General features: G+C 37.8%; 1 protein-coding gene across 8 annotated transcripts in view; it reads right to left on the reverse strand.

The window, feature by feature from the left end:
- elf1 (E74-like ETS transcription factor 1) overlaps positions 1-25644 on the reverse strand; it is a 45202-nt gene that overhangs the window by 15042 nt on the left and 4516 nt on the right. For 2 of the 8 annotated variants that reach the window (XM_051918557.1, XM_051918550.1), the window contains exons 2-4: positions 21387-21555; positions 20624-20656; positions 613-990 (exon numbers count right to left, since the gene is read on the reverse strand). In XM_051918557.1, coding sequence (XP_051774517.1) covers positions 613-684 — 72 coding nt within the window. In that variant the 5' untranslated portion in view covers positions 685-990; positions 20624-20656; positions 21387-21555. Of the gene's footprint in view, positions 1-612; positions 991-8135; positions 8402-19550; positions 19870-20623; positions 20657-21386; positions 21556-25644 lie in introns of those variants that run through there. The other 6 variants (XM_051918552.1, XM_051918553.1, XM_051918551.1 and 3 more) reach the window with 6 other exon arrangements.

The raw sequence follows: 25644 nt of genomic DNA on the forward strand, positions 1-25644 counted from the left end.
GACCAGTTGGTAAAAAAAAACTGAAAAAGTGGCTCAGAAATGTTAGTTCTGGGAAAAGCTCTAGCAGCATTTGTTTGCAGACAACGGTTGATTTAATATATAGTATCTAATGCAATAAAAATTCAAATATTCGTAAAGTGTGACTTAAGTGTCCAAATACTTTTTGGGGTCACTGTATGTAACATAATTAAGTGTCCTGAGGCTGAAATGCTTCATTCTCAACTAGGTTTTTGTATAAGAATACAAACACACTGAGTTTAGACTGACTGGCAGTTCCTACATCTCAGTCTTTCCATCTGAACCCTGCCAGCAACCCACACAGTCATCTCCCTCAACCCTCTCCTTGCACTCTTAATGTTCCACCTTCCTCCCACCCTTCCCTTCATGCCCAGCATCAAAGGCACAGACTTTCGAAAGACCCGTGTCCACTTTTTGAGACCATGCCTGTGCAGCTAGATAGACAAAGAGAGTACCTAATCAGAGAAACCACAAGTTTACGTGTCTAATAACAAAGATCTCTGGCACCAAATTATTTCAGGGCTTTCAGGTCAACGATGAAGGGCCGATCGTAGAACTCTCACAGAGAAAACAACAAATATGTTTGTGATGTACCTGATTGATTTCATCCATCCCATTGCTGGCGAACTCAAAGACAAGCTCGCTGGACTGGACCGCAGTGGTCATGGTGTTGTAGTGAGAGAGAGGGTAGGACACAGGCTGACAGGCAGAGGGTTCCTACCCCTCCACGCACTCCCCGGACGCTTTGCTCCACACCACACCCCTCGGCACAGGAAGCACTCTGAAGCAGGAACACTGCTGAGGTAATCTGCTGCTTTCACACAATGAGAAGCACTGTTAGGTAAAAACAGAGTTCCCTTTTTTGGTCCTGCACGTTGCTGACTTTTTTTTTCTCCAGATGACTGACAGGGTGGCGGAGGACTGCGTGATGGAGGAGGCTTCTCGCTCCAGCTGCGTCTGGGGCATCTAAACCTTCAAGAGAGAAACAGAGGAGAAGGAACATTAGGGAACTGCGACTGAACAAAATGGGCTGTGTCACATCATCAGAGAGAGAGAGAGGGCTGGGATGGCCGGACGAGCCTGAGACGGTACCGCTGGGACTGAGGCGAGGGCTAATTTTCTGACTCTATGAAGCATTCGCTCACTGCTGAGAAGACTTTCGGCTCACCGACCTCATTCTTGGCGCTGAACGCCCAAAGCTCCCTCAAAGTCAGACTCTAAGGAAGTCTGCCTGGGCAGAATGTAAATGGACGAGTGGAAAACGTACTCTGCTTTCCAGCAACACATTCATCACTGGCACGCTTCACTTTCTTTGGCTCTGACTCCCGTTTACCCTGTGAGATCACAACAATACAACTGTTGCATCACTGTGTCACCCTGTACTCACTAGGGATTGCAATATATAAAAAATATTATTTAAATAATATTTTAAATGTAATTTTTAAATATTCAAAGAACTATTTTAATTACTTGAAATACTATTTTAAATAATATTTACAATATTTTAAATATTTAATATAGTATTTAAAATCATTTTAAATAATAATTTGAATATTTACTTAATTATTGTAAAATATATTTGTAAAATAATTATCATAATAAAATAAAAAATAATTGTTATCGTTTTATTATTTATTTAGACAAAATAATACACAATTTAAATAATTTATCATTTATTGACCATATCATGAAAAAATAAATAATCGGCTAATAGGTATCAGGTAGAATTTTAATACTGGTATAGTATAATCTTATTCACACTATTCTGTTTGAATCGTGTTTCAAATGATAGACAAAAATTACTAAAAGCAGCAAGACAGCTGGTCTACTGTCATTCTGAATAACTGGTTTAATTCGTCAAGGTTCAGATGTAATAAGTGAACCTCTTCAGTGGTAGTGTGGAGGAGGGGGTGAGAGGCATGGATCGCCACAGGATATGAGATCACCCAGCCTGATCAAAGGGGTGCTGTAAACAAGGTTGGGTTATCAGTCACATGTGTAGAAGGGCCCGAACACACCCTCATCCAAAGTCCACATTCACTCCTCACACTGAAGTCAGCTGAACTACGGAAACCCAAAAACACAAGAATAACAGGCCTATGAGAGAAAGAGTACCCTCTGCCCAGCCCTGAGGCGGCGAGAATGAACAGAAGGGGCTGCAGTCTGGTTAAAGATTAAACAAGTGCAGTGGGGAGAGGAGAGAAGGTTTGGACGAACCACTGAAAGGGGGTGTAAAATGGCAGCGGAAGGGGCCCATGTCTCCTCTGTGGCAGGGTGGGGCTTGTTTGCTTTGAAAGGGCAGTGTGTGTGTCAACAAGTGCATACCAGGTTGAATGGTGTCTGGGGGGTTAGAGTATGTGGGGTGGGTGGGTAGGTAGAAGGGTTTAATGGGGGCAGTTAAAGAGAATAGGAAAGATAGGTCCGTGTGGGTGGCAGGGAGGTCAAACAAATGTTCTGTTTAGCTCAGACTCTGCCTAAGACCCCTGTAACAGCTGGAGTCTCATCCTCAACATGTGGCCTTGTGCGGCCTTGTCTCTCCAAGAGAGGAACAGGATGGTGTATGCCATGACAGAGAGGCCCAACCTATTATTACCACTAACCAGACGGCCCCCCCAAGAGCCCTTCGGCTTTGCCTCCCTTCCCACAGCATGGGGCCAACATCTGGAGCACCCTGCTGAAGGTTTCCTCGCTCTGAATTGGTCAAGCTCTTTGTAAGAATTATTCATTTTCTTGCCACCACAATGCTCTGGGAGTTGCTAGGTGGTTGCTAGGGCGTTCTGGTTGGTTGCTAGGGGCTTACGTCAAATCATCCTTAAGTCTCTTTGATGATCTGGTAAAGTATATTAAAAGACATTCTGTCAAATGGCTCATATTATACTTTTAAACGATTATGTCTAAATAAATAAAACAACTGCTACAAGTGCTACATTTTAGTGTACAGAATAAAATATGGATATTTTCTATTGGTCCATATACACCTAATATAGTCGTTCAAAAGGTTGGGGTCGGTAAGATTTTGTAATGTTTTTGTCCTTTATGCTCACCAAGGCTGTATTTTTTAATCAAAAATACAGTAAAACTATATTGTTGTGAATTTTGTGAATATCATTACAATTTAAAATAATGCAAAGCTAAGTTTTCGACAGCCATAACTTCAGTTTTCAGTGTCATATGATCCTTCAGAAATCATTCTAATTTACTGATTTGGTGCTCAAGAAACATTTCTTATTACCAATATTACGAAAACAGTTGTGTTGCTGAATATTTTTGTGAAACCTTGAAAAAATTTTTAGGATTCATTCTTTGATGAATAAAAAGTTCAAAAGAACAGTATTTATTTGAAATGGACATTATAAATGTCTTTACTGTAACTTTTGATCAATTTAATGCATCCTTGCTGAGTAAAAGTATTAATTTCTTTTAAAAAATCTCAAACTTTTAAACAGTAGTATAGACCAATACAATAACTAGAATACATATAGAGACACATATAATATATAGGGACACATGATACATCAGCCAAGATATATATATATATATATATATATATATATATATATATCGGCTGATGCATCATGTGTCCCTATATATTGGTTTTCTAAATGTTGCTCGGGTTTCTACTTCAATGACTAAAGCAAATGTATGTGGTATTTTAGAGCATTTTATATCAAGTAAAAGCACACCTCTTCTCTACAAACAAATCTGAAGTATCATCCATATCCGTAGTATAAACAGTGCTAAAAAATGTTAACTATATGATAACTATCTTGATACCCCAGGCAAATCAAGACCACACAATGTTGGTCATGCCTACCTCTGCAGTCTGGGAAAGCACTCGCCCATGAAGTCTCCGTTGCATGAGCCAAGGGTCATAAGTCACCAAACAAGAGCATGGCTGAGTTCTGCCTCCTCCTTTACAGACTAGCTCAAAATGGCCTCATGTCATTTTCGGTTCTTCTTTTCAATTCAAAAAGCTCTCTGTACCTCAAACTGCAGCTGTGTATGCCATAGCCAAAGCTCGCAGCTTGAAATTCTATTAGCTGATCTTGCCATGGTCTACAACTCAGCTTTTGAGTAATGAAGTCATTCACACCATTTGACGGTGATGTGCTGGCAAATGAAAGCGTGATATGGAATTGATGAGAACATTTCACACAGAGAGATGAGCCTGGTGGGGAGCAAAATTGTGCAAATCTGTGATTGAGCGCACCATGCTGCTCTCCACGCTGATTCCCAGTTGTATATAACGAGACCTCGTACCAGGCACACGGTGAGTGATCTACACCACCGTGACGGCAGCCTACAACCGATACAAAGGGATGCGACAACAGTTGCCTAGTCCCAACATGTGCATGCAAACAAATGGGCCAAAGCAAAGGCCTTCTGCACGTCATCTAGAGGCGCTGAGAGGGAGGTAGAGTTACTCAAAACTCAAGACTTCAGTAAGCAAACACTCTCCAGGGTGGGGCTTGCATGGAATCACTCCATGGCTGAGGTCTGCCAAGGATACACACTCAGTAAACAAGGTAAAACTATGAGGTGTACATGAAAAACGTCTGTCCGAGTCCTAATGCAGCAGCTGGTACGAGTCTGGCAAAGTGCCTAGTCTGTGTTGTCAAAACAAGTAAATATGAAGCAATACGCTGACTAAAATTTTGGACAGAATAACCAGTTTTGAAGGGAGAATGACTACAAACAAATACATCTTACTCTATTGACCCTGTCGACCCATTTGCCCCTGTAGAGTCCTCAGCGGAGTTCAGTGTTGACCATGAAAGGATGTAATTTAAGCCAACCGAATAACTAAGCCATGAGTCACCCTGACAATGGAATTTAATCACAGAGCGAGCAAATTCAAACACGAATGATCATCTAACATAGGTGAGCGGTTTGATGGGAATGCTTATGGATTCAAGATGTTGTGTGATCGTGAGTTGCCTTATTCTGATGACATAACCAGGATGGATGGAGATGCAGGGTGAAGCAATCTCTAGTTACTCTGGGGAGTGACGTCATGGTAATAGTGATGTCAACGCATTTGAGAAAAACTAGTGTTGAGTGCCTCTCAAAATAGCTTGGGAAACTAAGGCTTTGGACGAGACACTGACTAAGAAAAAGCAAGAGGAATGTGAAGCTCTTTTCTTGCTCAGTCAGGAATGGAGGACTGGCATTCCTGGCATTTCAGAACATGCCAATCTTGAGCGTTTCAGCAAAAACACACTCCACAATGCTTGCTTCACCATCAAAATGCAACATTAAAACACCTCCAGTGAGCCAGTGAACATATGTGTCTTGTGAGACATCTGAAGGCTTGTTCCCACTTACCAAAGGGAAGAGAAACACTGAGGGTGGAATTATGTCAACAGCACTCTTTCAATCAATATGGAGGACAAAGCCTCTTTCAACAAGGTCATCTGCTTGACTCAGCAGAACATGGATGTTTTTAGCTCAGTTCCTGTAAGGATGTGACACTTCAACTCAAGTGAAGTCCTGTAATGCAGCGATAATGAACTTCGGCTGTCAGAGGTTGGACAAACTCATCTATAATATGGTCACAATCATTTAAACAGCCCTGACAAAAGCTACTAGCCTGCTGCTGCTTTATGTCCAAGTAAAATCAATAGAAGTTCAATTTTACATTACCAATTTTGAATAATATACAACTGAACAACCTTCTTTTGAAATATTTAATATTATTAATGTTCAAAAGTTTGGGTACAGTAAGATTTTTTAATTGTTTTCAAAGAAGACTCTTAAGCTCACCAAGCTGCATTTGTTTGATCAAAAATAGAATAAAAAAAGTAATAATAAATATTTTGTAACATTATAAATGTCCTCGCTGAATAAAAATTCCACTTTTGAATGGTAGTATAACAAATTAAATTGGCAATCAAACAACAATACAATATGTAATGAAATGATTTATAATAACAAAATGAGGTTGAAGCGAGTGATTTGTTTTCCCTTTTCATTAACATTACTGTTTGATTAATATTAACAATATATGTTAATATTAATTAATTAATAGACAGTGGGAGGTCAAATAAGCTGCATGGACTGCAAAATGCACAGATCAGGTTTTTTGACATATTTACTGTCCCACTCGTTGACATTAAGATAAGACGAAACTGACTATGTATACATTAATAGCTCACCAAGATGAGCATTATGATCAAAAAGCCCATGTGCCTGTTCATGCACGCAGCCGCATTACTGCGTTACTAAGTTTGTGTGCAATGATGGGCGAGCAGCACCTGAATATGCACGTCCAAAAGCAGCCACTTGTCAGTAAAAAAAAAAGCGATGTTACCATACTGAGTACTGCAGAAACACTATAAGGTATATTTCTTTTTCAGCATTGGTACTGGTAGTTGGCTGTCTTTCTCCTCTTCTAAAAGTGATGTGAAAGTATCACCATCACACACCCCTTTTGTTGGTCACAGAAGTGGAGAAGAGTGTATTATACATCAGGGAGAAAGGTCAAGGGCCTGTGAGGCAAATGTTTGCTAATTCAACAGAACAAGAGAGACGGCAATTAATGAGACAAGCTTACAAGCAACTCCCATGGCCATATCACTCTACAACAACAAGACATAGCAACTGCCACAGAAGTCGACAATTCATGGTGTGTTTTCAATACAGACTCAAAAAGTGTTTTGAGGATAAAAACATAAAACCAGGTAAGATTTGAAAAAGAACATTATAAAAACTCAAGAAACTTTTGTGCAGGAAGGGGGATAAATAAAAAAAGAAGGGGGGAGAGAGAGACAAACACGTTGCTTCGAGAACCGCCACTTCTGCCATGCTAAAACTGAGAGAGAAGAAAGGCTTTACCTTCTGCTACTTTTGCAGGGTATGAAGCAAATCTGATCTCACAAGTCTTGTACTTTTCCACTCCCCCTCAAGGCGCTAGAAAAAGTCAAGAGGCCCACACCCACCTGAGACAGGAGCTGTTATCTTTGAGCCTGGAGCTCAGCTCTCCAAACATTAAAGGCTGGGGAGGAGAGACTGAGGCCAGATGAAGGCAAAATCCCTGCCACTAAACTCATTAGGGTCTAAAGACGCTTGGTTAACACCAGTTGTATTCATCTCTCCCAGATGGAAACTTGTTGGAAGAGATGACAGAACATCCACCCTAATGGAAACGTGATTCATGGTTTTCCAAACAATTTTAAGCTGATTCAAATTGCATTTTATGAAAATGTCAGCCAACCACTTTTTGTTCAGTTTATCTGGTGCAAGAGGTTAAAAATAAATGGTTTACTACCTAAAATTATACAACCTACACTATGAAATGAGTTTCTAGTTCTAGTTCTAGTCAAACTTTAAGCCATGGTAAAGGAACCCTAAAACTAAACACATTGAAATGCAAAAGGAAAAAGAACAGCCACAACTGACCTGTGAATCGTGCAGTGACAGGAAATGCATCACTGAGCAGTCGGTTTCTGCTACTTCCTGACTGTTAGACCACAAACAAGCGAACACTTCTCTCTCATTTTGAGAGTGGAAACTTCTTCCCCTTCCTCTTAGATTCCGTATTTCTCACTTTTTTGTTTTCGACAAGTTCGACTGTCATATATTTCTATTTGGTTGGTAACAACTAGTGGAAAAAAACACGCTTTAACAATAACAGCATGGCACACAGTCTACTCATCAATTCACATTTGTTGCGCGCACACACAAAATATATATATATATATATATATATTTTTTTTTTTTTTTTTTTTTTTTAAGGCCCCCTACTTTCATTTTATCCCCCTCTTCATCACCATTAGATCATGCCACCTTTCAGCGGTTTGTTTCTGAGAAGAACAAAACTAGTCTGGTTCTCAGAATTCTAAAAAAAAAAAAAAAAAAAACCATCTTGAGAAACCTTTGAAAAAACTTCACTTGACTCTGATATCATCCCACTGAGCTCATTCCACCACATGCACAATCAAACACTGTATTATCAACTAAAACCAACAAGATCAAGACAGAGCTCACGAACACAAATCTCATGATTTAAAAACACATATATTTCTCAATTAGACTTTTATAGACTCAATTCCATGTAGTATGGGGTTAATTACTGAGAAAACAACATGAGGAACAGAACTTGGTGCACCCTTACTCACTTCCTCTCTCACATCTCTCACTCTCAGGGTTCATCTCCTGCGACTAATCGCTTAGCTATTTCCTCTACGTGGATGTAGTGTCCTCAGGCATTGGTACAGATGCTGATGGGCAAGAGAAGGGCTGATGTTTAAAAATGTAAGCAGATTATATCTTACCAGCAGCGAGCTGACCTCAACTGATGGACTTCTTAAAAGGCACATGGTGTTGTGTGCTACATAATGTTAAAAATGTTCTTCCCCCTGATCTGTTTCTACTATGTGGCAACAGGCCGCACACCACAGATAGGAAGACACGTCAGACTTGTGAAAACAGGACAGGAAATTGCCACAGGGGCTAAAAAAGACAAAAGTTCTTGTTGTACATCAAACTTTGAGGCCCAAAAGGTAAAAGTTATTCAGTTCAAACCCTGTCTGAAACGGTTTCATTTTGACGTGCTGCTTAAAGATCCTTCTAGCATATAATTGTTGGAATCTTTTGAACTGCATATGTGTCGTTTCCAGTGGCATAAGAAATTTGAAAAACATTTCAGTTATTTCAGTACAAAGACAAAATGTTTTGGCTTCTACGCAAGAACAATTCAGAGCATGACAAGACTGGAGAAACTCAGGGCTTTCAGCCTGATACTGACTTCAAACTCATAAGCCAAGTGTTTGCACCTCCCTCTCACTCAAAATCATCTGACCATGTTTAGAATCTGTAATCTGTTACATACTGTGTGACACTTTCATTGTTTTGTTCTGCTTATGATTTATTTTCTGCAAAAATGTCTCACACTTGAATAAATAAAATTCAACTAATTTCAACATGCATAGGCTTCAAAGCCTGTTTGGTTCTAACGTGGAACCTGGTAGAAATCAAGGCTGGTTCACTGATAATGCTGCCCTTGATAAACGGGGACATTCTAACTCTCCTGAGGCAGTATTTATCATGCTTTCGTCTATGGCGACATATGTACTGTTGTGAAATAGCGCCACCCCCGCCATCTTGACTCACCCATCCCCGATGTGTTTACACTCATACCAATACCAACATGTCACAGCATATGTCTGCACAAGGAGGGAAAAATGCACCCTGAATACAGCAACAAAACATGTCTGCCTTGCACTTGCATGCTCCAGAATAAAATTCTAAGAACCCTAAAGAACCAGTGATGACACGGCTTGCATTCTACAGTTGATAAGATTGTAGACATCACAGGGTTTTCACTAACCGTAAAGCCGTAAAATTCAAAGTTCATATTTTAGCTCGCTGTCACTAAAAGAGAAACTAACTGTGGGATATTTGAAGTTCCTTTCTGTGTGCTTGAGGCCTTGTGGAAAAAAAACATATGTGAGAATCAAAACTTTTGCCTGAAATCAGCTAAAAATCTGCAAGCTGAGGGTACAAAAAAAAAAAAAAAAAAAAAACTGAAGTGCTAAATGCAAAGAGCATTCCAAACAGGTCTGGACATAAACTTCATGAGGTGTCCACATGGGCAAAAGCTGCACTTTTACCTTTTACGCACAGTCAACTAACCGTATCATTGTTGCCATTGTCAATATTCTAATCTAGACCAAATCTATCATTGTCATTATCTAAACCAAACTTAGGTATTGCGAATTGTTATTAATTTAGTAATTTTATTTGCCATATTTTTTGAGACAGACAGACAGACAGACAGATAGTAGTGATTCAACGGATCACAAAACTCACGGTTCGGATCATATCACGGTTATTAAGTCACGGATCGGATAATTTTTCGGATCAGCACAAAAAAAAAAAAAAAAAAAAAAAAAGGGGGGGGGGGGGTGAGGGGGAACTTTGCATTTATTACGAAGCCCACTTTAACTACTCCGACACCACAGCAGAAACTACTAGCCTAACTAATACATTATTAAAGGCAAGTGAACAGACTGTAACAAATATTGTACACCAATTACAAGCATAGATAAATACAACATAAAGTTAGAAATAAAGTATAAGGTCTAACTGTAGTATTAATTTTCATGTACAGAAATGTAGTAATTAAATGTAAAATTACACTGTTCACTGTATAAATTTAATATAGATTAATCTTTGTTAAAGCTGTGTTTTGTTTGATTTACATGACAGACAACAGCAGGTTTTTATAGACCTTATGCGCCAGAGAAACAAGTGTGCCGCCATCTTTATAATATTGTCTTTGGACTTCGTTTTCGCGGTAGCTCTGTATATTTCTATGGCATCGCTGTCACTGAATAATTAGCTGGTGAAGTGGATTTACTTGTTGTAGAGTTAATGAAAGTTATTGTGAGCATTGTAATGTTTAAAGCAGATGTCTTAACAAATGTCAGTTGACCGGGAAGATTTTAAAACGAGCAGTTAATTCATAAATACGTAAGTTCGCTGTGGAAATACAAACCGGAAGACAAAAGACAACGAGCGCAGCGCTGAAAGGGGGCGGGGCTACATAAGGTTTCTGTCACTTTAAGAGTAAGACCCCATGCACTCACACATCCGATAGATACACATTACACGAGAATACTTACCGAGAGGGGTATTTTGACTGACATAATGCGTGTATGTGTCCATCCAAGTGCATTGAGGACGCGAAAGAGAAATCAATTTGGCGTTTGCGAGCTAACTGAAACGCGCCTCTCTCTCTGTGTGTGCTCGCGAGCCTTGTATGTATGTGCGTCTGTGTGCACCGATAACAGCGTGGCGTGCGATACCGAATTAAATCCTCTTTTGCCTCTTCTAGCGCTGGAATGGTTTTATATCTATTTAATGTGTAAACTAGCAAAAAAAAACACGTGCAAATGATAACCTTTCACTCTATTGCGGTTAAACTTGCAATTGATCCGCGAATCACATGCGTCCCGAACCGTGGGGCTTTGTCTGTACGGATCAACAACGATCCGTTTAACCACTAATAAATAAATAAATAAATAGAGCGATAGATAGAGTGATAGATAGAGCTCCGTTTCACACTATAAAAAAAAAAAAAAACAAGCTGACTGAATTCGCACCTAAGAACTGGTGCCTAAAACTGATTGACGTCATATCCTCCTGACTATAGCTGAATTAGTAACCCATATCTGTCTTTGTATTTATCTAGTCTGACAGACTTTGATAAAACCATCATGCTCTAAAACCAAGTCATACAATCCTTGCTGTTAGGCTGGCACTCCTTGATTATTATGCATCATAAAATACTTTATAGCTGACACAACTGGCCCAAAATAACTGACATTCATGGCATTTATCATAAGTTATGTAAGGATTGCCTTTGGCCGGGTAGAGCTACAAGGGCCGTGTGCAATATGTGGTGTAGTTCTCTTCTAGTCACGTCATGCGGTCTTGACGATGACAATATGAAAAAGGAGGAGCAACAGGAAAGGAGGTCACTTGCATTTCCATAAAGTGATTACATATCAGTTACATGGTGTAAATCTGCAGACTAAGTACAAAAAAGTCCATCTATATTCAGTAATAAGCACGCTAAGAAAGGCCTGTGACTCAACCAGCTCTTCATTATGAAATGAGACCTGGAATATACACCTGGCTTGAATTAAATGCATAATCCAATGGCACAGTTTTATTAAACTACCAAATGTACTTCATATAAGCTCTAACCAACATGTTGTGGTATTGTCCATAAGTCCATTCACTCTAAATGTGGTGATATATTATTATTTTGTGAGAGGCTGATGAGTCCACAGTACTGTAAGTGATTTGTTTAGACAGCTTTTAGAACCATGCTGGTTAATAAAACCCCATGGGGAGGGTGTACAGGAGGAACTTTCTTTTTGCCAACTACTAACTGGAGCCTAATTGCATATAATTATTCAACCCATGATCTAACTCTGCAGCTACTGTAGCAAAAGACACGTTTTCAGGTGTTGAACCAGAATAATGCTCTCAATGTTATGAAATCTTGTATACGTACCAATCATTTTCCTCAATTACACGGACGGCATGTACTCTTGATACAATACTCATTTACTGCTGGAAATGTTTGAATGAGCTGATGTGAATGTTGGCCTGGGCATCACCTGTGTAGCCTGCTGAGAAAAACAGCGCAAAGCAAACACCACCGCAATAAAAACACCGTAATAAAATAACGCTCCCCTTCCCTCATTCATCCATTCAAATCTCTCAATACAAGAAACGAAAGAGGACTGGAGTAATAAAGAATAGCTCTAATGACTTTCAGAGAGCAGTGATCGGAGAGAGATTACACGGTGCCATTTTGTTGTCGTTGTTTGTCAGTTCATGAAAAGGCGGTATGCAGATGCTGGGGTTTTATTCAGGTCAATATTTGAGAAGGAACGCTGGTCTTTGTAGTGCCATCGTTTGCTTATGATAGCAACGAGATGAGAAAAACCAACAATAATATGTGAGGCCGTAAATGAGTAAGCTTAAAAAGAAGTAGTTATCATCTCAAATCTACTTATACAGATAGTGACAATATCCTGAAGTGAGGCAAGAACTTCAAAACAAACAAATGATTAAAATACAGTTAGTAAAAACGCAGTTATCCATCAAATCAGCAGAATCTGATAAAGTAAAGCATTTTGGGCTCACTGTAAGGTATTAATAACAAGGCACTAATTTGTGCGTATGCAATAGACAGAATATCTCTTGAGGATTGGGAACACTAAATGAGACTCACAATGAAAATGTAAACAAGGAGTGGCTGTTGCTAAGAAACCGGTTGTGAGGTGCATGTTGAGTGATATGACACAGATACAATGGGTAGTTGACATTTAAGCATGAAAAGTAAGGACTGAAAATAAGATATGATAAACATTTAGTCATAATATGTTGGTGATAGCACATAAAAATCATCTCTCTTGTAATGTTAATTAATTTTCAGTAATTTTACCATACATAATTTAAAAGACTTTTGCCAAAGGCTGACATTATTAACCAATGAACATAGAGTTATTTTTCAAGCAAAATTAGGTCAATAGGTGGCCTGAACTGAAACCATCTGACATCCTCGTTCCCTAACTACTGTGATGTGGCAAATATCCTTTCAATTTAACTAATAAATATATAGTGTTTTTCACAACAAAAGTGTCCAAATGACCGGCCATACAGAACTTAATTTTAATTTTGGATTAGACTTTTACATTATCATTAGACTTTTACATTTTACATTATACATTATCAGTGTTCAAAAAGTTGGATTAGACTTTTTGAACACTGATAATGTACTTCTTGATGAAGATGCAAAACCTTTAAAGTAGCTGTAAATATGACTTTTTGGGAGGTGGGGGCAGTAAACAACACTCTCAGGTCTGTAGAGTTTCCATTGGTCTCCAGTGTTCTGGGATTTCAATTTCCCACAGCTAAAATATGACACTACTGCAACCACCTTCAAACCACACTGAGTAAAACACATACACAGCATTTAAGGGATTTTTTAGTCAGCTTACAAAGGATATTTTAGTCACCCCCATAGGTTGCGATATAACTACAGAATTTGTGATAAATTTTCCTCTGGATGACGTAATGTGTTTCTAGACTAACTGAGGATGCTGTGTTTTTAAACTGGACACATTTGGACCTATTAAACACACAATGGTAACACTTTACTATCAGGTTCATTAGTTAAACATTAGTTAATGTATTATTACCTAACATGAACTAACCATGAGCAATACATTTTGTTACAGTATCTACTAATCTTCGTTAACGTTAGTTTGAGTTTCATTAACTAATGTTAACAAGATTTTAATAATGTATTAGCATTAATGTTGAAATTAACATTAATATAGATTAATAAATGCTGTATAAGTGCAGTTCATTATTAGTTCATGTTAACTAATGTAGTTAACTAATGTTAACTAATGAACCTTATTGTAAAGTGTTACCCATACAAATATACTGCACCACCAGCTTCCACAAACCCTTAACCAATAAAATATCAATGTCATTTAAAGGTTGTCTCTATATCCTGGCCTTAAATATTCTTTTTTTTTTTTCCTGAACATCAAAAGAGGTCAAAGAATTAAAAAAAAAAAAAAAAAAAAAAAAACACTAATGTAATCATTCCTCTTCTACTACAAACAGAAATTTAGTTATCATTTGAATAAACTCTAAATTGGATGCTAAAATGTAAAGCATAAGTACCAAAAATGTAAAAATAAATAAATAAATAAATAAATAAATAAAAACAATATCTGACTACTTGGACATTTCCAACAGCCAACCTTTTTATTTAGCATCATTAAACGATAATATGATGCTGTACATGCAAACATAGCCCACATCAAAACCATACATCCTAATTTTAAAACTCAGTAAAAAAAACAAAAAAAAACAAAACTCACATTAAACCATCAGAAACTAACACATTTTCATTAGCAAGTCTTTTTAGAGCTGTGTGACTTGTGGTTTAATGTTCTGTTAAACACAACCACCCACAGCATGCTCAAAGCCTGCGTGCGTTTCTCTAAAATGCTAGATACTTGCTTAGCTGCTCACCACACGTGTTGCTTTAGAGCTTGCGAAATGGTCGCTTCTATTCACAACTTTAAAACTGTGAAGCTTTTTTGTTTTCAGAGTCTTTGTGAGCCTGAATTGCATGTAATTGCATTTCAAGGCTGGTATCTGCCCTGAGCTGTTCCTATGAAAAACAATGAATTGTCATGATGACGATAACCAGTCACATGTTTGTGTATTCGTTGTTTACCAGGCAGACTAGAATATTAGACAAAGGGGCTGCCCCTACACTGTATATGGGAGGTAACCACTTGTCCTCATCTGGTCCATCTCTTAAGTACTCATTAGCAACACACACATACAACTGTTTGCAACTAAAGCTCTAGATGAAAACAAGTCTATGTCTGGGCCCAAGCATCCAAGACAATGGTACACAACACTAAACTGGTGTCAGCAGTAAATCTTTTTATTGCACGGTGCAAATGGGAATATGTCATCCATGTTGCTTTGAGTCTGGAAGGGTGCAATTCTGACAGTATTCCTCCTAAATGAGAACACCAGGCGGCTGACTTGACTCAAGAGTTGCAGTAGAGCAGGTTACAAAGAGACAGAGGCCTTTCTATCAAAAGAGGAACTGCTTGCAACTGCTTTGACAAAAGATAGGCACTCTGGAAAACACAGTGTTTGCAATGCACTGTTTCCTAAGACTGATTTCAGTACGGTTTCTTTGGGTGGTTCTGGTTGTTTGGTTATTTTTTTGGCACTTTGTCATGAGATTCTTGGCAATGTGATGTTTTTGTGACTAATTTAGTGATTACACTCTAAGCAAAAAAAGACTAAGTAGTGTGGTTTGCATGGGAAGTGGTCTGACATATCATTCATCTGTGAACATGTGACATGTAGCACATCTTTGGTGAGATCCAACAACGGTAATGCGAAAAGTGATATTTAATTTCTGACATTAACATGCTCAATGAAGGACATATAAGCATAAAAAGACACGTTCAATGATCAAAAAACACATTCAGTCATTCTAAAGTTGCGGTTTCATGGGCAAAAAAGAACTATTGTATATTGTCATTAGTGTAGCGATGTATGAAGCACAGCTCACACATAAGTTACTTTCAAAACAAGCAGTTTTCTGATGGTAAACACTGTGAATGAATGTGGATAAAACTTTCAACCTCAGGCAAAAATTCCCATTCCTATTGAAATGACTAAAAATTTGCAGATCGACAGTAAATGTGTCCTTAAGAGTCTTTAACTGAACCAAAAATGCAACACAGTTGGTTCTGTTAGCTGGTATGTGGATCTGAAAGTAGACTTCTAGAAGTGTCTGTAGAACTGCCGCCTTCTCAACCAATAAGGCTAATGTTCCTACTATTGAGGCATACTATTTGGTAAGATTTTTTTACCACAATTTTCCAAAATCAAAGTAAAACCTGGTATACCACATGATAATCTATGTCTTTGGGAACAAGATGTAAATAAATGTTCTCAACTCCAAAACAACAGAAAGAACCATTCAGTGGGCAGTTTCAGTGGAACATCACCCACCAAAGCTTGAGACAAAAACAAAACGGGTGTAGCAGGTGGGTGGGAGTCATCAACTTCTTCAACAAAAGGGCATTTCCAAGAAGAAACTGCAGGCCACTCTTCCTTATGATGCCGAGGACATGTGTTTCTCTTGGCTAAACTGACTGACCATTTGTTCCGCTTTCTTTCCTAAACCATGATGTTATGTATGTTTTGGACAAAAACACATTATCTCTAGTTGTTTGTATGGATTAAATATAAAATAACTGATCTTCCCTACACATTCTCTCATTTTCTTCAAGTTGATACTGAATTATGTAATCATCTGTGATAGCAAGTCTTCTGCCAGTATATCTGATACCTGAGAATCGAGGCATGCCAGTCTGAGCTTGTTTTAGGAATCATACAGTTTCGACACTGAGAATGTGTGTTGCTCAATGGAAATGGGGAGAGCAGTATGAAAATGCGATGCAAATCTGCCCAAGCAGTCAACAGCATATCGACAAAGAAAAGACTACTTGGACTACCTCAACAGAACACTACTGCTTTCAGTAAAAATTCAAAAGATACCCAACGGCAACACAATTGTTATCTCATATGGTGATCTCATGTAACTTTTCACTTATAAATAGTCTGGGTTTTTGCATATTGTAATCATGGTCATATTAGAGACATTTAAACTGTAGTCAGTTTCAATGTTTCTAAACATTTCTTTGAGTATTATGTCATATTGACAAACTAGCTTTTAAGATTAAGATCTCTCTAAAAACTTTATGCTCTATGACAGGAACTCTTAAACAATGAAAAAAAAATGCTAGAGATGTCCTCAAAACCTCTAGTTAACTACCAATCAGGTTCCTCAATCTACAATTCAAAAAACTCAATCAAAGCTGGAGGAATGACAAAGCACTAAAAGAACAGAAATACTAACAAACTATAGTCTGCAATATAAGCCTTAGCAACAGTTCTCATACCATCCATGCTAGAGCTGCACCATGTATCAAAATTATCGAAATATCGCAAATGTACATACCACGATATGCATATTGCAATGGCTTGTGATAATTGCATGATTTTAATACTCCAAAAGATTACAAAAAGTCTCAAGTTTTAGGTTGATGCAGAGAGTAGACTGGACACATGACTGTTACATATACGTGTGACATGCTTAATGTTATTAGGCGCAATAAGCGGAGTACTCACGCACACAGAAAGCCGCCTCTGAATTCAGAATTCAGTTCTCTTCTGCAGCTTATGGTCAAATACATACAAATATTATGTAAAAATGCCCATCTTGGTGAGTAATTCACGTAAACACAGTCAGTTATGTCTTAAATGGACTAAACCATTGAGAAAGAAAGTACACATGCAACAATGTATTGGATCTGTACAGCTCTTAAAGAGACAGCAGCCTAATAAACCTGCTTACGTCTGTGAATAATTTTTGTAGCTTTAATAAGAATCAGTATACATTTAATTCATACAGTGAAGACTAAGCTGTTTTTTATATTTGATTATTCAATTTCTGTTGTTAAATAAACCTCATCAAACATCGCATTATTTAACGAATTATCACATTTCGCATTTTTCTTCAATATCATGCAGCCCTAATCCATGCCACACAATGCTGTGACAGGAAGAGGACAAATATTCTTTCTCAGGCCCAGCCCTCTTCTGTTCTCCATGCTAGACCAGCTAGAGCAGTTTGGTCCACCCCTCCTGCTCAGCAGGACCTAATGATCCAATTACAGGCAAGGACTTGTTGATGCTGTTTTATGTGAAGAGCCAACCTGACACTGCTGGCCTCGTTGCCAACTGTGACAGAAACTCAGACCTGAAGAGAAGGCCCAAACAAAGCAATCTGCAGCACAGGGGCCTGTGTTTGACTACTAGCCAACTCCAGGTGCCCTGGCTCATTTACAAAACAAATCAGGGACAGCCGGGTGGGGGGCATAATAGTTGGACTGGTGTTGGTATCTCCAGCCTAACAGGGGGTCTGACAAGATAACAGAGCCATTAAAGTAAAATCTCATATTGCCCTGAACACCTGAGGTCATATGACATAGGGTGTGTTGGGTGGGGGAAAATTCCCTAGAAGTCCATGTTTTTTGACCTCCACCAAAATCTGACTGAACAGAAAGGATGTTTTAAAAATCAAATGCACTTGTATTGTAATATTTTTACATGAACAATAATGCATATAAGAAGCTCAATATGATATTAGTTAAAAATCTATAAAAGACCTCAAAAACCTAATTAGAAATATTACCAAAACAAGCAATGGCATTAGCCTAAAGCACGTGACTGTCTGTAACTTCAAAAATATTAATTTGCTTAAAACTTTCAATATCACTCTTGGCCACATGCTTGAACATAATCATGTCAAAAAATTACTGTTTTCTCTAGGAGACTGATTGCCCTGCTACTTACAAGCTAGTCTCAGCGCATTCCATGGAGATGATGACAAAAGTTACTATAGTAAGTATGGTGTCAGGCATAATTACACGTGGTGTCAGTCGAACACCACGTCAGTCGAAGTCAGTCGAAGTCAGTCGAAATGACGTTCTGCGAGGGTTATATCTCAAAAAAAGAGAAAGAGCAAAAAAGAGGTGCTCGGGTACAATGACTATATTTGTTTGTCACTCTCCTCTCTCCTGGGTTACTGTGGTTTCTTAGAACAACTGGATGAGCAACATTCAGACCAGGTTTCACGGCAATGATGAGGCCTGATAAGCCAGTCTAAAAATCAAACTGAAATCTACAAGCCCACGTAATGGAATCAATGACACACTACAACAGCAAAACCGGCACTTACGCGAAGAAAAGGTACATTGGTGCTAAGGTTAATTGTATGCATTGTGCATAGTTGGCAACTTGGCAAGCATATAGCTTAAAAAGGCAAAGATGTAATTGAAAAGTTTATTTTGACACTGCAACCCACTCTAACCGTCGTATGGGCTTGGTCAACAGGCTTACAAAACACGATTGCCTACCTCACTCTTGGTACCCATATAAGGCAATGACACTTTGCAAAACATGTGACTATAAACTTGTAAATACGCATACTATATCATGAATATGTTTTGTTAGATTTGTACAACTGCAAAATGGCCCTTCATATGGAGAAAACAGCACTAAACCTGTTTTTACACACATCTGTAGCAATATATAATAAAATTGTGAATCATTCGAACAATAGTTGATTATTAAAGGTAGACTAAACGCACAGATTATCAATACTTAGCTGCATCGTAATAAAATGTATATAAAAACTGTATTTAAATGTTGACCTAAAAAAAATAGAAAATGTAATTTCATAACAAACGCAATGTATATTGCCTATACAGGTATATGAAAAAAAGATGACTATTGCTTTCAAAGCAAAGAATGCAGACAACAGATACTTGGCGCTAACAGATATACAACTGAATAATATTATGTCATAAAGATATAAAATGGTCACTAACCTTAAACGTTCAGTGGTTTCATGTCAAACTCCATGGTTATGGAGCAAAACATTCATGAAAATGTTGGAAAAAAGAGATAAAAAGAAATTATCTTAAAAAAGAGAGAGATTACGTTGACGGGAGTAAAAAAAAAAATAAAAATAATCCAAGGGTGTGTCTAAAGCGAATCGAATGGCATGTTCAAGGTGTTGAACACTGACCTGCCCTCTGCCTCTCCCACTCACTTCAGCGTTAGTACGAAAGAACGAAAATGAGAACAGAGTAGGGGAGGGCAATGGCTGCGGGTTGAAATCTTTAAAAAAGAGAAGTACTGCAAAGCAAAGCTCTCTCTCACTGTGACTCATCCCCCCCGGGTAACCACTGACAGACAATATGTAAAACAGAACTTTAGCTTAGAACCAATCAGATGCAAGGGCAGAGCTAATATGCAAATGACTTCAGGTGAGCTCAGGCTGTGGTTTGGATAGGCTGGGAAGGCCAGTGGGGGAGGGGAAACCTGAACAAAGTAACAACCAGACTACACCTTGAGGCTTGAGCTATGCGAGACGGGTAACACAAGACTGGGTAAGAGTGTAAAGGTTTTCATCAGCTTGACGTAGACGTGGCAGGAGTAAAGCAGGCATGGGGATTTCCACCCAGATGAAATGCTTTTTTAAAACGAGTTGTTTTGAGGAGAGCAAAAACCAAAATGTAATCAACTGACTAGATCTCTCTGTAGTTCTTTTTTTGAGTGCTGCTAGAGCTTTTATTTGAGAAGGTGAAATGGGAGTGGCCCTGCAGTTCATATGACACCTCATAAAGCAGGCTTTATGTTTGATATGAGGCATGAAAGAGGCCACGCATTATAAAACTGGAAGAGCCGCCCCACCTGGTTGCGCTGTTGAAAAGAACAGCGACAAGAAACACTTCCAATTCATCAGAGGCCCAAACACTGCTTTCTACGTCACTACGTTCTTCCAGCCAAAGGGAAAGTACAGAATTGTGACTCTGCTGCTTGATTCGGCTATATTCTAATATTTCAACATTAAGGGATAGTTCACCCAAAAATGAAAATTCTGTCATCATTTACTCACCCTCATGTTGTTCCAAACTCGTATGACGTTCGTCTACAAAACACAAAAGATGATATTTTGAAGATTTTCTATTTGAAGAACTGTTTTTGCCCATACAATGAAACTCAATGGGGTCCAAAACCACATTGGATTGGACTAATAGTAAGACATTTTTCAGAATATCTTCTTTTGCATTCTACAGAAGAAAGAAAGTCTTACAGGTTTGGGACAACATGAGGGTGAATCCTCTGTGCCAAACACCCTATTGAATTGACCAAGATATAAAAAATAATGTCAATCTGCCCATTCTGCCTTTAGGTTTTTTCACCCTATCTTTGTGCATATGCAGCCATAGCCTTTGTCAAGCATTTTTATCTGAGACAATCCAGCTGACAAACAGGAAACCAGGGTCTGTGGCATGGTGTGGCTTAGTGAAAAGAGCTGAAACGCAGTCGGTTTTTTCACCATTCATATGAGTAAATGAGACAGTGAATGCAAAGAGACAAATAGTCATTTAATTGACACTTTGCCAACTATAGCAGCGGTTAACTACCTGCCTCTTTCTGAGAAAATCTTAACTGTACCAATGAACTGTTGGGGAGTAAAAAAAAAAATAAAAAAAAAAAAGCAGTCAAGCCACTTGGGTAACCATCAGTCTCGTGGGCGTGTTCTCAACTTTAGAAACAAAGCCAGTCCATTATATATTGTATACACGCAGTCCTTAACAGACTAAAGAGGATTACAAGGAAGCAAAAAAGGTAAGAAAAGGTAGAAAAATAATTACCATGGCTTGGATTGCTGGGTGGCCTATTATGTTCAATTCAGCATCATGAATGTGATGGAAAATGTGTAAACACACGGCGAGCACCTGCCCCTCTGTGCCAACAATGATATATAAACCGTCTGTGACATGAAGTGGGACACATCAAACAAGTCCAACAGGCTCCACATCACTGAAATAAAAGCACAAAGAGATGATATTTGCATATAATATTAGTATTTTGCTAGAAATGGCAGTGCACCCAACAAATATATAAAAAGAGAGTAAAATTGTCTATTAAAATTAGGCTCTCTCATCTCAGTATCAGTCGATAAACTGTCCAATCCAGTATTACTGTCATTATCTACTTAGTATAATTTTATGTTCAAGCCTTAGATCAATAATATAACACCATATAATATAACATAATATAACTTATAACATAACATAATATAAAAAATACGCTGCCCGGCCAAAAAAAAAAAAATTGCTGTTTGAATTTAAATAGGCAAATGCTTAAGAGTCTATGATTGGATCAATATTGCCGTGATTATTATGTTTCTAGCATGTTATATGTTTGGGAACAATACTTCTAACCTTAATTGATGGAGTGTGTAGCTTTTAATTCCTAAACAACCATGTAGGAAGAAGTATCATGGTCATATTCTAGGATGACAAAGCCAATATTCATCAGACTCAAACTGTGAAAGAATGGTTGGTAGGGAGCATGAAGAATCATTTTCACACATGAATAGGCACCTCTGAATCCAGACCTTAAATTCATTGAAAGTCTTTGGGATGTGCTAGAGGAGACTTTACAGAATTGATAACAAAACATAATTTATTTCCATCAAGAGGAGCATCATTTTTTGGTCAAGATCTTGTATTGACAAGCATTTGCATATTTAAATCCAAATTTTTCTTTTTCTTTTTTTTTTGGCCAGGCAGTGTATAATATAATATAATATAATATAATATAATATAATAATATAAGAAGTGCTGTCAATCGATTAAAAAATAACTAATTAATCACACATTTTTTCTGTAATTAATTGTGATTAAAAACATTGGAGTTTTTAATATTTTTATATTGTAATAATTTCACAGTTACTCTCCAAACTAATGTAGAAACAACTTAAAGACAGTATATTTTAAATATTTGTTTAATGGCAGCTTTTTATGAATGAAGGCCAGTATCACTGATACTAATACTGGTACTGATGTCTATATGAAATTATTTTTTTTTTAAACATTAATTATAGACATTCAGCATTACAGTATAACTAAAAGCTATCAATTTCAACATTTATTATGCTTTAAAAAATAAAAACCTTTAATTTAAGTGAACTTAAAACAATCTTCAGAGAAGATTCAATTTGAGATTTGAGAGAATTCAATTGCCCTCACAGCAACCAGACCCTGATCACATGCCTCTGCTGACAAAGTTCAAAGACACACCTTTCCTATACAGCCTAAAAATAAAACCAGCCCACTTGCCTTTACTAGCACTGCATGACTCCATCCAAGCTAAACACAGCTGAGCCACAAGAAGGCCTCGTTTTCTGCTGTGTGCCTGTTTTAAAATGTAGATGGCACACTTTGGTTTTGCCCATATCCGGAGTGGATAATTTTTTCTGTTACCTCCTATAAATTTACTTCAAATGAATTGCTGACATAAAAATGTAACTGTGGCTTAAGTACTCTCAGGAATGCTAATGTACACTCATAGGTTAAAGTCAATTTACTAACCAACTGACATGTTCTGTCTTGCTATAAAACCTTTACTGTTTATAAGGAGAACATTAAATAAACTGCAAATGTCTCATTATCAGTGATGCAACAGAACTCCCTGGTTGCCTTTATAATATTACTTACATCACTGAAAGATGTAAAACACTGGCATAAGATGATAGGTCCAAAAATAGCCATAGCCTTGAGATAATCGACAAAGACAAAGCACTTCTCAGGGCTGGACGTGTTGTTTGTCAGAAACTGAGGTCAGGTGGTGAGGCTTTGGGTACAAAGAAAAGCCCTCCCTCCATACCATCCTGGTTAAGAGCAGTCCTCAAAGGACCAAGGGGCAAAAGAAAAGGGCAGTGGAGCATTCTAATTAAATCCAGACAGCAGAAACATGGTCATTCCATGTGGAAGATGCTGAAATCTATAAGTCTTGTAGAATCTATGGTTTTAAATGGAGATAAACATGCCTGTATGTTTATAAGAAAAACAAGCTTTTGCTGAAATTAGCCTTTTCCACATTTTTTTATGCCATTTTCACCTCAAACATTCTAAAGTCCTTGATGACCAGAATTCAGTTCATTGCGTGCTTCAATACACTGACAAAGTAAAGGTTAATTGAATGCCACACCACAGTCCACAGGATTCCAAGGTAGCAGCCTTTGTAAATACGATTGTGGACCAAAAGATTACATCTGGTCAACCTTGAGAAACCCTGTCAGCTCAGAATGACAAGAAATGTGGGATTATGAACAGATACAACATTCCTGGCCTCAGAAAGAAATGAGTGGATGTGAAGTGGGATAGTAGGAGTTTCAAAGGAAATTCCATTTCTGCACTAAGGTGCTGAGTCATTCCTTCCATGATATGTGTCAATGACTCTTACAGGTAAATAAAGATACTCCCACTGAAAAAAAAAAAAGCCTCCAGCAATTTAGACTTCCATTACAAGTTTTATATATTAACCTTTAGCTCCACAGAGTTAAGATTTGAAATCAATGTAATTTAGCAAATTTATAACTACTGGTTAGGTATACGGGAAACATAATAGATGGATTTAAGCAAGATCATCTTGATCTTGAACAATTGTTTTTAGAATGCTTAGTTTTAGAACAGTTTAAAATTCTAAACAGTTAGAATTTTTATTTTGAATTTTCAAATTGTTCTGTCATTTAATCACATTCAAGTTGTTTAAAATACCTGACTTTCTTTCATCTGTGGAATACAAGCGATTTTGAAGAATGTCAAAAGAGCTATTTTTAAATGTGCACATAAGCAAATGACATTTGAAAGCTATGGATGAGGTAAATATTATTTAAAATATTTCTTCTTGTGTACAACAGGATTAGGGCTGCACGATCGTTTTAGCATCGAAATCAGGATGTGCGCATCCGCGATAGTTAACTTGTACGGACCAAACACCATGGTTCAAAACGCACATGATTCTCGGATTAATTGCAAAGTTTGACCATCATACAATTATAGTTTATCATTTAAACGTGTTTTAGGTCCTGTCAGTTTAAACATTCAAGCGATTTTTAAACCATTTGAGTGCACAAAGACGCGAAAGAGAACTCAATTCAGAACGTGCGGCTGTTTTCTGTGCACACATGCACACACACGCGCGCACACACAGAGCCTCGCCGAATCACGTGAACGCCAAATGCCGTTCTCTTCCGCATCTATTTGTGCCTGAATGGACACATGCATGCAAAAAAATTGTCAAAATGCACGTAAAACTTCGAGTATCCTCATAAACATAGTTGCTTATGGCTTAGGTGAACTAAACAATCTAGAAAGATCTTAAAGTTGGGTCTTAAAGTGACAGCAGCCTATATTCCTGCTGCTTTCGGTGTCATGAATGTTAATCAAACAACAAAAGACAAAGAGAAAAAATCTAAAATATAAAGCTCTATTTATTTCATTTGTATCTTTGTTCTATTATATTTATCAATGCTTGTAAGTTGTTCATTATTTTCTATGCGAAATCACTCACCTACAAAATCACCCCAATCATCCTAGAATGATTAATTCAATAAAAGGTTTGAACTTTCCCTTTAAAGTGTTTTTTGAGACGTGGATAGGTTGTTTGTGCTTGATAGAATTAACGAGATGACTACAATTAGGTATGTGAAAGGAAAATATAATAAGTTTACACCATGAATGGTGTAACAATGCCATCAAGACATCATTGTATTCTGCATTATCTCTTTATGATATGAGGGAAATACTATTTGGACTGCACAAGAAAGTTACTACCTCTTGCAGACAGTATACGATCCTCACAGAACCTCAACCAATTAAACATTACACAAAGAGCAAGGCCAACATTCCACACAGTTCAAATCACACATCTGTGGATGGAAAGTATTGACCAGACCAAAGGGGGGGGGGGGGGAATCTAAAAACACAGAGACACTTGACACTCTTTAAAATAAACTAATTCTTTATCAGTCTACCTTGTCACTTATCTCAGACCGTGAAAGTGCCAATCCCTTTTACGCACATTATAGTGAAAAACAACAGAAGCTGAGCCACTAATGAT

This window comes from Ctenopharyngodon idella, chromosome 14 (assembly GCF_019924925.1).
Source record: "Ctenopharyngodon idella isolate HZGC_01 chromosome 14, HZGC01, whole genome shotgun sequence".
NCBI lineage: Eukaryota > Metazoa > Chordata > Actinopteri > Cypriniformes > Xenocyprididae > Ctenopharyngodon > Ctenopharyngodon idella.